This window comes from Schistocerca nitens, chromosome 5, assembly GCF_023898315.1.
Source record: "Schistocerca nitens isolate TAMUIC-IGC-003100 chromosome 5, iqSchNite1.1, whole genome shotgun sequence".
Lineage (NCBI taxonomy): Eukaryota > Metazoa > Arthropoda > Insecta > Orthoptera > Acrididae > Schistocerca > Schistocerca nitens.
This window is the reverse complement of record NC_064618.1, coordinates 488,633,964-488,647,918: the sequence shown is the minus strand read 5'-3', so window position 1 is coordinate 488,647,918 and position 13,955 is coordinate 488,633,964. Positions and strand designations below refer to the sequence as shown.

At 38.7% G+C, this 13,955-nt stretch overlaps 1 protein-coding gene across 1 annotated transcript in view; it reads left to right on the top strand.

Annotated features, from left to right (window-relative positions):
• Positions 1-13,955, top strand: part of LOC126260032 (armadillo-like helical domain-containing protein 3) — a 118,741-nt gene that overhangs the window by 60,948 nt on the left and 43,838 nt on the right. Inside the window, exon 10 of the mRNA XM_049957204.1 lies at positions 13,371-13,591. Within this exon, the coding sequence (XP_049813161.1) occupies positions 13,371-13,591 (221 nt within the window). The remainder of the gene's footprint in view (positions 1-13,370; positions 13,592-13,955) is intronic.

The window sequence follows — 13,955 nt, the reverse complement described above, 5'->3', positions numbered from 1 at the left end:
GTAGTATAATTACATATTTATTGTCCTGCAACCAGTTTTGTTCGTAGAATATCTTCAGATTACCTGCAGTTAAACAGAATAGAAGTTATGCTAATGCTGTAGCATCATAATGAATAAAATAAGCAACTTACAATGATAACAATCTTATATCAAATCCTCACCGAGTTATGCTAATCATGATGTAAATGGTGTGGTTGTCATATGTAATGTTAAAGATCATACCCAGAAACAGTAATCACCTGCCAGAAGTATTGCGAGCAGGCATAGCATGCTATGTACAGACAGGCCCGCTCCAGAAGGGAAGTAAACATGTGAATACAGTACTTGGCCTCTGTTGAGTGTGATAGTTGATTTTTGATCACAATTGTTGCAAGCAGTGGCAGAACATTAAGTTCAGAACTGATATTAAAGAGTAAAAAGTCACTAAACAATTAATTATAAATAGCTATGAACAAATGTTAAAAACAGAGTTGTTGTGTTGTTGTGGTCTTCAGTCCTGAGACTGATTTGACGCAGCTCCCCATGCTACTCTATCCTGTGCAAGCTTCTTCATCTCCCAGTACCTACTGCAACCTACATCCTTCTGAATATGCTTAGTGTATTGATCTCTTGGTCTCCCTCTACGATTTTTACCCTCCACGCTGCCCTCCAATGCTAAATTTGTGATCCCTTGATGCCTCAAAACATGTCCTACCAACCGATCCCTTCTTCTAGTCAAGTTGTGCCACAAACTTCTCTTCTCCCCAATCCTATTCAATACCTCCTCATTAGTTACGTGATCTACCCACCTTATCTTCAGCATTCTTCTGTAGCACCACATTTCGAAAGCTTCTCTGACACTTAAATCTATACTCAATGTTAACAAATTTCTCTTCTTCAGAAACGATTTCCTTGCCATTGCCAGTCTACATTTTATATCCTCTCTACTTCGACCATCATCAGTTATTTTGCTCCCTAAATAGCAAAACTCCTTTACTACTTTAAGTGTCTCATTTCCTAATCTAATCCCCTCAGCATCACCCGATTTAATTTGGCTACATTCCATTATCGTCGTTTTGCTTTTGTTGATGTTCATCTTATATCCTCCTTTCAAGACACTGTCCATTCCGTTCAACTGCTCTTCCAAGTCCTTTGCTGTCTCTGACAGAATTACAATGTCATCGGCGAACCTCAAAGTTTTTACTTCTTCTCCATGAATTTTAATACCTACTCCGAATTTTTCTTTTGTTTCCTTTACTGCTTGCTCAATATACAGATTGAATAACATCGGGGAGAGGCTACAACCCTGTCTCACTCCTTTCCCAACCACTGCTTCCCTTTCATGCCCCTCGACTCTTATAACTGGTTTCTGTACAAATTGTAAATAGCCTTTCGCTCCCTGTATTTTACCCCTGCCACCTTCAGAATTTGAAAGAGAGTATTCCAGTTAACGTTGTCAAAAGCTTTCTCTAACTCTACAAATGCTAGAAACGTAGGTTTGCCTTTTCTTAATCTTTCTTCTAAGATAAGTCGTAAGGTTAGTATTGCCTCACGTGTTCCAACATTTCTACGGAATCCAAACTGATCTTCCCCGAGGTCCGCTTCTACCAGTTTTTCCATTTGTCTGTAAAGAATTCGCGTTAGTATTTTGCAGCTGTGACTTATTAAACTGATAGTTCGGTAATTTTCACATCTGTCAACACCTGCTTTCTTTGGGATTGGAATTATTATATTCTTCTTGAAGTCTGTGGGTGTTTCGCCTGTCTCATACATCTTGCTCACCAGATGGTAGAGTTTTGTCATGACTGGCTCTCCCAAGGCCATCAGTAGTTCTAATGGAACATTGTCTACTCCGGGGCCTTGTTTCGACTCAGGTCTTTCAGTGCTCTGTCAAACTCTTCACGCAGTATCTTATCTCCCATTTCATCTTCATCTACATCCTCTTCCATTTCCATAATATTGTCCTCAAGTACATCGCCCTTGTATAAACCCTCTATATACTCCTTCCACCTTTCTGCCTTCCCTTCTTTGCTTAGAACTGGGTTGCCATCTGAGCTCTTGATATTCATACAAGTGGTTCTCTTCTCTCCAAAGGTCTCTTTAATTTTCCTGTAGGCAGTATCTATCTTACCCCTAGTGAGATAAGCCTCTACATCCTTACATTTGTCCTCTAGCCATCCCTGCTTAGCCATTTTGCACTTCCTGTCGATCTCATTTTTGAGACGTTTGTATTCCTTTTTGCCTGCTTCATTTACTGCATTTTTATATTTTCTCCTTTCATCAATTAAATTCAATATTTCTTCTGTTACCCAAGGATTTCTATTAGCCCTCGTCTTTTTACCTACTTGATCCTCTGCTGCCTTCACTACTTCATCCCTCAAAGCTACCCATTCATCTTCTACTGTATTTCTTTCCCCCATTCCTGTCAATTGTTCCCTTATGCTCCCTCTGAAACTCTGTACAACCTCTGGTTCTTTCAGTTTATCCAGGTCCCATCTCCTTAAGTTCCCACCTTTTTGCAGTTTCTCTAGTTTCAATCTGCAGTTCATAACCAATAGATTGTGGTCAGAATCCACATCTGCCCCTGGAAATGTCTTACAATTTAAAACCTGGTTCCTAAATCTCTGTCTTACCATTATATAATCTATCTGATACCTTTTAGTATCTCCAGGATTCTTCCAGGTATACAACCTTCTTTTATGATTCTTGAAGCAAGTGTTAGCTATGATTAAGTTATACTCTGTGCAAAATTCTACCAGGCGGTTTCCTCTTTCATTTCTTCCCCCCAATCCGTATTCACCTACTATGTTTCCTTCTCTCCCTTTTCCTACTGACGAATTCCAGTCACCCATGACTATTATATTTTCGTCTCCCTTCACTACCTGAATAATTTCTTTTATCTCGTCATACATTTCATCAATTTCTTCATCATCTGCAGAGCTAGTTGACATATAAACTTGTACTACTGTAGTGGGCATGGGCTTTGTGTCTATCTTGGCCACAATAATGCGTTCACTATGCTGTTTGTAGTAGCTAACCCGCACTCCTATTTTTTTATTCATTATTAAACCTACTCCTGCATTACCCCTATTTGATTTTGTATTTATAACCCTGTAATCACCTGACCAAAAGTCTTGTTCCTCCTGCCACCGAATTTCACTAATTCCCACTATATCTAACTTTAACCTATCCATTTCCCTTTTTAAATTTTCTAACCTACCTGCCCGATTAAGGGATCTGACATTCCACGCTCCGATCCGTAGAATGCCAGTTTTCTTTCTCCTGATAACGACGTCCTGTTGAGTAGTCCCCGCCCGGAGATCCGAATGGGGGACTATTTTACCTCCAGAATATTTTACCCAAGAGGACGCCATCATCATTTAATCATACAGTAAAGCTGCATGTCCTCGGGAAAAATTACGGCTGTAGTTTCCCCTTGCTTTCAGCCGTTCGCAGTACCAGCACAGCAAGGCCGTTTTGGTTAATGTTACAAGGCCAGATCAGTCAATCATCCAGACTGTTGCCCCTGCAACTACTGAAAAGGCTGTTGCCCCTCTTCAGGAACCACATGTTTGTCTGGCCTCTCAACAGATACCCCTCCGTTGTGGTTGCACCTACGGTACGGCCATCTGTATCGCTGAGGCATGCAAGCCTTCCCACCAACGGCAAGGTCCATGGTTCATGGGGGGGAAAAAAACAGAGTTATGTACATTAAAAAGGGAGTAGGTGACTGCTTATACCAGACTGCATTGTCATTCAAAACGTATGACAGTAAGTGAATAATTATAAAAGAAAATTCCAAAGTAATTATGTAAAATATATCAGGAATGGTAATTATGATCTCACAGAACAATTATATGTCATGACTAACAAGATGCACTGGCATTGAAAACGTAAAAGGGCTAAATCAACCAAACTGGTGGTTTTTGTCATACTTTGCTTCTAAAATTACAAGCAAGCTGTGTTAAACTTGTTACAGTTATTTGCAACGGAAGAGAACACATGCCATTGATTAGATGAAACTATATCATCACTAGATTGATGAAGCCATTATATGTATATGGCCGATAACGTATTAATTTCATACAACATAACAGAACCAGTAATTGTGATCATACAAAATAATCATGACGACAGAATAAAAGCAGCTACAACAGACAACATGTCGTCATTGAAGAAATAACAATAACTAAACTGGGTAAATAGTTCTTCTGTGTTGCTAACAAAAGTGAGCTGTGTTGAATTTTCTACATATCTGTATAACAGAAGAACAAAGGCCAAAGCATATACAATATTGCACATACCTTAGACAGGTGGAATAGTGAGTAACTGGTTACACAAATGATCAGGAATATTTCACGTGGAACTAGACATCACCTCGCAAACATCACAGAACCAACTCTGGTCTGAACCACAAGCTCCTTACTCTGTAGGTTAAATGTCTCATTGGTATGTGAGTGTACGAGACATCTTGAGTTGTTGGAAAAGAGGCAAAATCACAACTCATCCAGTTTCTGTGTTGATTGGCCAATTGAAGACATTCAGCTTTATGTGCCACTGTGAGCAATTGCCTTTTGTGAGGTATCAGACTACAAATGTCTGTTGCTTGTCCCTTAGCATTGTTTTTTCAGAACCTAGTTGAAATAGACCTACATTCCGGGACAACTGCAGTTCCTGTTGAATTTGAAACCAGTTGTCATTGACAAGGTGTGACTCTCTTCCCTGTTTTTTATACAACCACTGTTCTTATGTGGAGTTGCATGACTTAGTGATACACCATTCAGTGAAGACACACTGCACAGTTTGCATTGACACACAAACAAGTTGAGCAGTTCATTCATAGTGAGGTCTTCACCATGTCCCAACAGAATAGCTGTTCTGGTTTCATACAACTGACTGGCACATGCACATTACTTCACTCAGTGATAGAGTTGTACACCATCTGTAGTACTCCACATTGATCTGTGTGCTTTCTTAAGGGAGTGTATAATATTTGGTCTGTGATCATCTGCATTACAACTGTTGAGCAAGATCTTTTTATTTGATGGGATTTGAATGATACTCGTTAAGTGTTTTAATAAAGGGTTACAGCTGAAAAAAATTTATCAGGTAATTGATCTAAACTTTTATGATTTCTGTGAGCCACTGTTCTGTTATTATACTAGATTACCATAGCAAGAAAAAAATTGCACCCACATTTGTAATGTGCTTCTCATTCCATTTGATAGACAAATTTTCGTGCATACTTTGGAGTTGAAGTGGTTTAAAGCTCTTAACTTTTTAATTATGCAAAAGGAAACTGGGCCTTTTTGAACACAGATTAAATATGACAGTGGAAAAACCTAGATGGAATACAAAGATTGGAAGGAGTGAAGATAACAATTCACCATACTGTGGAATATCTATAAGCAGAGAAATAAGACTAAAGACGTTGCTAAGCTTTTTAACAGTGTACTACTTCAGTGCTAACAGGCACAAAACACATATACAAAACGTATATACACTATGTCCTGGCTGACTAAATTGTACTGCCTTTGCACCTTGTGATGGAAGTGGGGCTCTGTTGGAGAGAGTTGGTGAGAGGAGAAAGAAGGTGGTGAGGGAGAGGTGAAGAGGAGGGCGGCTGATGGTTGGAAGAAAGGCAGCAAGCGGAAGGAATAGGAATGTGGTTATCAGTGAGTATGCCAGACACAGGTAGGGGTGTTGCATGTGGAACATGATGGAGTGACAGAGTGGACCAGGAGATACAGTTATTTGTTTCCTTTAGTACATTAATATCTGAATGCAGTTTTACAATTCTTGACTTATTTTGTGTAGTTGCCAATAACTATAACATCATGAAATAAAGTGGATCTACACACAGGCACAGAAATAAGTCAATAATGTCACTTGTTGGTCATCAAGCTTATCATTCCTGTAATAGCTGTTCACACTAGAGTTTTGAAGTTCCCTTGCATAAGCAAGCATATAGTTCATGACACTTTTGCCCGTATTTTTCACAAATAATTGATAATTGTCTGGAGGTGATAGTTATTCAGTAGAAATGATTAAAGTAACGCAGACATAACTTGCCGTATGCTTTGCAGAATGTCTACAGAGGAAGACAAGTCCTCAAAATTGAAACAGTACTATAATTACACTCCACGAGAAAAGACACAGCTTAGAAAAAAAGTTACAAACCACTGTCTCATCTCCATAATGTGCAAGATATTCACTAAAATTATCATTAATTGCTTAGAAAAAATACTGGATTATAATTATGCAAAGGAACAAGCAGCCTTTAGAAATGGATAGCACAGCACACCATTTGTGAACTGTGAATGGCATTATAAGATGGAGTAATGAGTATGAATTACAAAGTTGTCTGGTACTGACAATTTTGAGAAAGCTTTCAACTCAGTATCATCATATCTCTACTTAAAACCATAAGGAGCAAGGTACTGATTCAACTATGTGAGTATACTGAATAAAATGTGTATCAGTGCAACTGCTTTCATTAGACTTCATCAAGTTCGTGAGAAAATTACTACTAAGGATTCACACAATGAATTTTCATATCACAAAAAGTATCATAAATGAAAAGCATTAAAATTTGGCTTTTCTGCATTATTAATACTGTAGGACAGGACTGTACAAGAGGTGACTAGGTGAGGACAGACACTCGTGCTCGCTTGTCACATGGACAGTGAGCAGTCACAGTAAAATGCGACAATTGAACATCATCAAGTAATGCAGAGGAAATGCAAACTGTGGACTGTCTTTTGAGAAATGATCGTGTATTACGAGGGTTGTACCAAAAATAAGGTTCCCAATGAGCTACAACCTCGAGGGAAGGTGCTAGGCTAAATCCAACAACAGTGCCTTGCGCAGTGGTCCCCCCACTCTTGAGCCCACCCGTCTGCAATTCACCACATCACTCAGTGTTGGCTTGGCAGCCATCAGAGATGAAAGTGTTGAACATCGTTCCCGCCAAGTGCAAGGTTCGTGCAGTAATCTGGTTTCTCCACACAAGGAAGTTACCACCCATGGAGATTCAGCGACAACTGACTGAGGTTTAAGGTGAAGAGTGCATGACCATTCAGCAAGTCCACAAATGCTGCAGGGGTTTTGTTGAGGGTCACACGGAAGTTCACGATAAAGAACGGAGTGGAAGACTGCCGGTTTCAGATGTGATTTTCCACAAGATCAACAATGAGCTGCTCAAAGATTGGAGGGTCATTGTCTGTGAACTTGTTGAACGTATTCCTGAAGCTTCCCATGGCACAATTGAAAGAACTTTAACAGGAGTGTTGAGTTATCGCTGTGTGTGCTCGCTGACTGACGGACACAAGGAGCAACGTGCTCGCAAGTTTCTTCAACAGTGTGAGGGGGTAGGCAACAAGGAGAAGTTGTTGGACCCTATAGTCACGGGAGATGAAATGTGGCTGTTTCATTACACCCCCAAAACAAAACAACAATCTTGTAAATCGCATCCTCCGGTTCACCACCATCAAAAAAATTCAAACAAATGCAGTCAGCAGGAAAGGTTATGGCGACTGTGTTTTGGGATCGGAAGGGGGTTCTCCTCATGAATTTCATGCAACCTGGGATGAAAATAAACTCAGATTGATATTGTGAAGCATTGACCAAAATCTGGTGAGCAATCCAGAATCGCCGGAGAGGACGACAGACAGAGGGAGTAGTGCTTCTTCACGACTATGCTCGACCTCACGTCGTTCGTCAGGCACAAGAGCTTTTGAAGAAATTTGGGTGGTCTGTTACACCCCATTACCCGTGCAGCCCGGACTTAGCCCCAGTGATTATCACCTCTTCCCCAAGCTAAAGGAACAGTTAGGTGGCAAACATTTCCAGAGGACAATGAAGTTCGAGCAGAGATTACTGGAGCACAGTCTTAAAAAAAAAGTAGACTATATTGAAAAATAGACAAAAGTGTAAGCTTTTTAACAATGTATAAATTAATAACAATAAACAATGTTTTCTATTTGTAAAAAATATAGGAACCTTACTTTTGGTACAACCCTTGTAGATGCACAATAGCCTTAGACATGGACATATATACTTATGGTGCAGGGCTTAAAGCGGAGAATAGCTCTTTTCAAGTTGATGAAAAGTAGCAAGATATCCAGGATAGGAACTTTAAAGTGAAGATTAGACATACCCTCATCTATTTACAACATGTCAGTGGAAGATGCCCTTACATTTATGGTGCCCTTACATTTATGGTATGCAGTGGTGTCTTGACATGCTCTAAAAACAATGAAAAAATGCAGTTTACAGTGACATTACAATATCTGCTAAGCAGATGATTATGGACACTTCAAAGATGGAGAGTGAGAAGTGGGCTGCAAAAATTTAATGAAGCACTGCTAAACAATGTGAGTGAAGTAATTATTCACCTGCAGTAGCAGAGAAATAAATACCTGAATAATTTTATCCAACATTTTCACGACTGTTATCGAAATATATTTTTGTTTTCAGGTGAAACGCTCAACAGATGAATCTGCAGTTTGAGCAAGTTTTTATATACCTTTTGTAGCTCCACAGGGTAGGTGGGACCGCTACGGTGTAGAATTGGTGAAATGGGAGGGTATTAAGGTCATGGTGCTGGCCAGTGGTGGCTTGGAAAACTCAGTTGCGAAGTAAAATGTCTTTATACATTTTTGCGCTATAATGATTGAAGTGGAGCGGCACCAGAGACATGTCCCCAAGCAGGGGCACTATCTGCTGGCTGCACTGTCAGCTGCAGAAGGCATTGACGGTGTGCTGGACATATGATGTCTGCGTGTTTGGTCACTCAGCAGCTCGTGGCCCAATTAGCACTGTGTGGCCGTGAATTGGGAGTGTCAGCAGCGTGGATGCCTACCCAGATTCTCTTACAGGTTCTCTGCCACTTCAAAAGAAACTCACCCCTGTGTGGGGTGGTGATTGTGGTCTGCTCTGACCACAAACCACTGCTCTCCAAGGCAGAAGTTAGGTGATTGCTGTAGAGGCTAAGATGGCTCCTCCATTGTATTGCTTCAAGTTTGCAGTTGCAGACTTATGCCCATAAGCTGGTCTAGTGGAGATGGCTGCCCAGACTGGCATCAATTGCACACTAATCCATAATGTAGCGGAGACTTGGATTGCTGTGGCATCATGGAAGGTGCTGCCAGACTGCACATAACTGTGCATGAATCAAAGGTATTTATTTCTCTGCTACTGCAGGTGAATAATTACTTCACTCACATTGTTTAGCAGTGCTTCATTAAATTTTTGCAGCCCACTTCTCACTCTCCATCTTTGAAGTGTCCATAATCATCTGCTTAGCAGATATTCTAATGTCACTGTAAACTGCATTTTTTCATTGTTTTTAGAGCATGTCAAGACACCACTGCATACCATAAATGTAAGGGCACCATAAATGTAAGGGCATCTTCCACTGACATGTTGTAAATAGATGAGGGTATGTGTTTGTTGTGCCAATATGTTGCTTACATGCACGTACAGATCAACACATTTGGACACAATGATTTTAGTGTACCTGTTTTACGCGCACAAGCTGTGCCTCCATTGAATCTGGCTGAAAAGTTGGCATTAGGAACAAAAAACTACTAATAATGTAGCCCATACTGGAAATTTGCAGTACAAACACTTTACTTGCACTTAGGTGTTGAATGAACTGCTGTTTATAGCCAGATCGTGTCTCATTACTTTAATAACAGCAGATAAATGGATAGCCACATGCTACACTCAGTTATTGACACCCTTGAATCACTGACTTCCAGATTCAATATGCAAATAGGTACAAACATTTTGTGCACAGTAACACAGGCCAACGATGGAAAAACTTTTTTGCTGAAAATACCTTATTCTTATATTTTTCAGGGTGGGAAATCCAAATATGATACTTAAAAAACTGTATCACCCACCATTTCTTCACATTTTACAGTTAAATTTATTAAATTAAGTGATTTTTTAAAGAATTTAGCGGCTTTTATATAGTTAAAATAATTTAAAAAGGAGGTGTAATGACTATAGATGACATTGGTAGCATCACTGAAAAACATTTGCTGGCAAAAAAGGTTGATTCCTCTTTTGTGTTAACAGATGGTGTTTTGTTTACTGTCAACCTAACCTCACTTTCCCATTTCCTGTACATGTGCTCAGTACAATGTTTAATTGTGGTTGTAAAAACTCTGCTGATACTTTTTTGTTGAATTTGTGATTAAAAAACACCAAAGAAACATTACAGACTTTGTGAAAAATATTTATCTATCATACTTTGGATCTAAACTTGGTGATAAAGATAAATCTTGGGTGCCACATAAGGTATGTTATGTGTGTGTTGAAGATCTGAGAAAATGGTCCAAAAAACGATAAAAAAGGCTTTAGATTTGCTGTTCCTATGATATGGAGGAGCCATGAAATCATTCCAATGATTGCTGCTTTTGCAGTGTTGATATTACTGGTCATAATTTGAAAAACAAGAAGGTAATAAGCTACCCCAACCTTCCATCCGACCAGTAGGGGATGGTGTAAATTTACCGGTTCTTGAACCACCAGATGATTTAAATTCTATTCCAACAGAAGTACTTTCTGGTATATAATCTGATTTAGATGAACCAGATGATGAATTCCTTTGTAATCAGAAAGTCTAGAGCCCAAATTGTTTACTCAGACAGAGCTTAACAATTTGGTTAGGAATCTGGGCTTAACGAAAGAAAAAGCTGAATTGCTTGGCTCTAGATTAAAAGAAAAGAACTTATTGGCAGTTGGAACCAGCATATACATGTATAGAAATAGAGAGCAGCAATTTTCCAAGTTTTTACAACAAGAAGGTGATTTAGTGTACTACTCAGACATTCCCCGTCTGATGAATGAGTTTGGTATTGAATACAAAAAGGAATATTGGAGGCTGCTTATTGATTCATCCAAAACTAGTTTAAAGCGTCTTTTATTACACAATCGTAACATGTATGCATCTATACCTGTTGGACATTCTGTACATTTGAAAGAAAGCTATGAAAACTTAGAAATAGTGCTAAATAAAATAGGTTATTCTGCTCATGGTTGGATGATATGTGGTGATCTAAAAGTAACAGGCATGCTCCTTGGTCAGCAAGTTGGCTTTACCAAATTGCCATGTTTCTTGTGTGAATGAGACAGTAGGGCTGGGGATCAACACTGGTGCAGAAAGAACTGGCCTGTGAGGGAGTCTTTAAAACCTGGTGAGAAGAACATTCTACGCAATAACCTTGTAGATCCAAAAAACTCCTACCACCTCTACATATAAAGTTAGGCCCAATGAAACAGTTTGTAAAGGCCTTGCCTTAAGATGGACTATGTTTTAAGTATCTGTGCCAAAAGTTTCCACACCTTTCAGAAGCTAATCTAAAAGATGGCATCTTTGTCGGACCTGACATTAGAAAATTGATGTTTGATGTTAACTTTGAATCCACAACTACCTTATATGAAAAAGAGGCATGGGTATCATTCAAGCAAGTAGTTACAAAGTTCTTAGGACATGAAACAAGACCCAGAATATGTTTCTACTATAGCTACAGTGTTAAAGAAATTTAAAACTTTGGGTTGTTTAATGAGCCTGAAAGTTCACTTTTTGAACAGTCACCTTGATTACTTCCCGGACAATATGGGAGATGTTAGTGAGGAGCAGGGAGAGCATTTTCACCAGGACATTAAAGTGATGGAAAAATGCTACCAAGGCTGCTGGAACACCGTGATGGAGGACTACTGTTGGTCACTTCACCGAAAAGTTCAGCAAGCGACTCATTATAGAAAAAGCTACACAAGAAGCTTCAATGTAAAAAGAGAAAGGAAATACAAACCAATTCCAGCTGACAAGTGAAACGTGTATTAACACGTATCATTGTTTTAAATACAAATGAAGCTTGTGTTGTAGCAAAGCGTTTCATTAATTTCCCCATTTACCGTTTAGCATAGGATTTTTATGCTATATTATAAAAAGCATATTGCTCGAAAGCTGAGTGATACAAAAAAACTAAGGCTAGATTTGGATTCAGCTCATAATAATCTATAAAGATCAGCTATCAAAGTAAAAAAGATTTTCAAAAAAAATTTTCATTGGCCTGTGTAATTATCATTTGGAAATAACACAGTTTGCAGTCAGATCCTATTGTCACAGTAAGCATTACTGAAGTTTGACACAGTTTGTAATAATAATTACACATTCATTGTCCAGTAAATCATTTAAAACAGTGACTAAATTATTAGATAAACTTAAATTCATGAAATTTAGATAAACCACAGTATATTTTCAGACTGTTAATTAGTGGTAAATTGTCTTTGTTACATTTCCCTGAATTGGTGGACATGATCTTGTTCATTTCATAATACCCCACAAACTGACCTTAGATGGCTTCCAACATGCCTCTTTTATAAGTTTACAATAATTAAAAGTGAAGTTGTCTGTTGTTGTTTACCAGGTTTTTACAAATAACAATTAATCCTTTCCACCCCAATTGTGAGTGGTGCACAACAATGCAAATTTTGTTTTCCACTCCGGTGTCAAGCCTGATGAAATAGTAAACATATTTAAAAGAAAATAATGTGAAGTTACAAGCAATTCCTAGAACCAGTTGGTGAGTTTTTGTATTTAGGACAGTTGAAGATAATGACTGGATGGCTGCAGGAGAAATAAATGGAAGAGTGAAAATTCCTTGAATGCTTTTGACAAACTAAGTGTTTTCAAGACAAAGTTTCTGTTGTGTCTGAAAAGGAAAGTTTATAAGTGGGTACATTACCAGTTTTTACTTTTGGTAGTGAGACATAGACTTTAAATGTAAACATCACTCAAAAACTAAGTGTTGCATAGTGGGCAGTGGAGAGATGCATTTTAGGAGTTACTAAAGCAAAATGGGCTAATAGATCAGGGTGTCAGGCTGGAGTGAAAGACATAATTATGAAGATAACAAAGATGAAAGCGAGATAGGTGGGATGCGTAATCAGGTGAATGGATTGTAGGTGGACCAAGGAAGTGCTTTTCTGGATTCCAGAAGATAAGGAAACACTGATAAAATGACTAGCAGAAGGTGGATAGATGACAGGAAACATGCAAGAGCGACATGGTTGCCCATAGCTGAAGACTTAAGTCTAGAGGGGCTTCTGTCTAGCAGTGGATGTCAAATAATTGAACAGTGAGGTAATAATTTACAGATGAATTTTGTAAAAATAGTAGTGATGTAACAAACGAGGGTATTTCCGCTAGTGCCCGTAACAATAAAAATGCAACTTTAATTTGGTTTTCATGATTAAATGCTACCATTAACTTGTGTCAATTGTTGCATTGATCTAAAGCGTACAGATGTCATTCATTCCAGGAGTAAACATTTATATAACACACATTTTTCTCACATATGAATTTTTCTTCCCAGTTCGATTGTGATGCAAGATACAAAGTCTGAGGCCAGTACAAACAATGTAAAGTTGTGTTTCCTCATCCTTACCTGTATTTCGGAAGACCAGTATGCCAATTCACTGATGCACGATGCAAACCTCATCTTCAAGGTGCAACTGCATAGGTTGCCAATGCGCCATCGAAAGCTGGCAGTGGACAAAATATCTCCAGCTCAACCACTGGCCTCAACATTGCTTGGTTAGTAAGCTTTCTACAGTATATTAATACATTTTAACAAAAATAGTGAATGTGTCCCTAGCAATAGTTTTTGTAGACATGACTAGTTCATATTATAATTAGTAGCTTCTTTGTTAATAAATGTAAATGTGCCATACTGTATTTACATCTAAGAGTATTAACTCAGACTCTTGTTTGTCAGATAATTTATGTGCCCTATTTATTCCCATTTTTATATGACGTGCAATATAGATGCTATCGCAGGGCGTACTTCCATCAATAGCAATATTACATGCATAGCGAGTAGAAGAGAGAGTGTGCTGACTCCCCTAGTTCACCAATTTCACCACAACATGTCAGTTGCTCCAATTGTGACCCAAGGCAG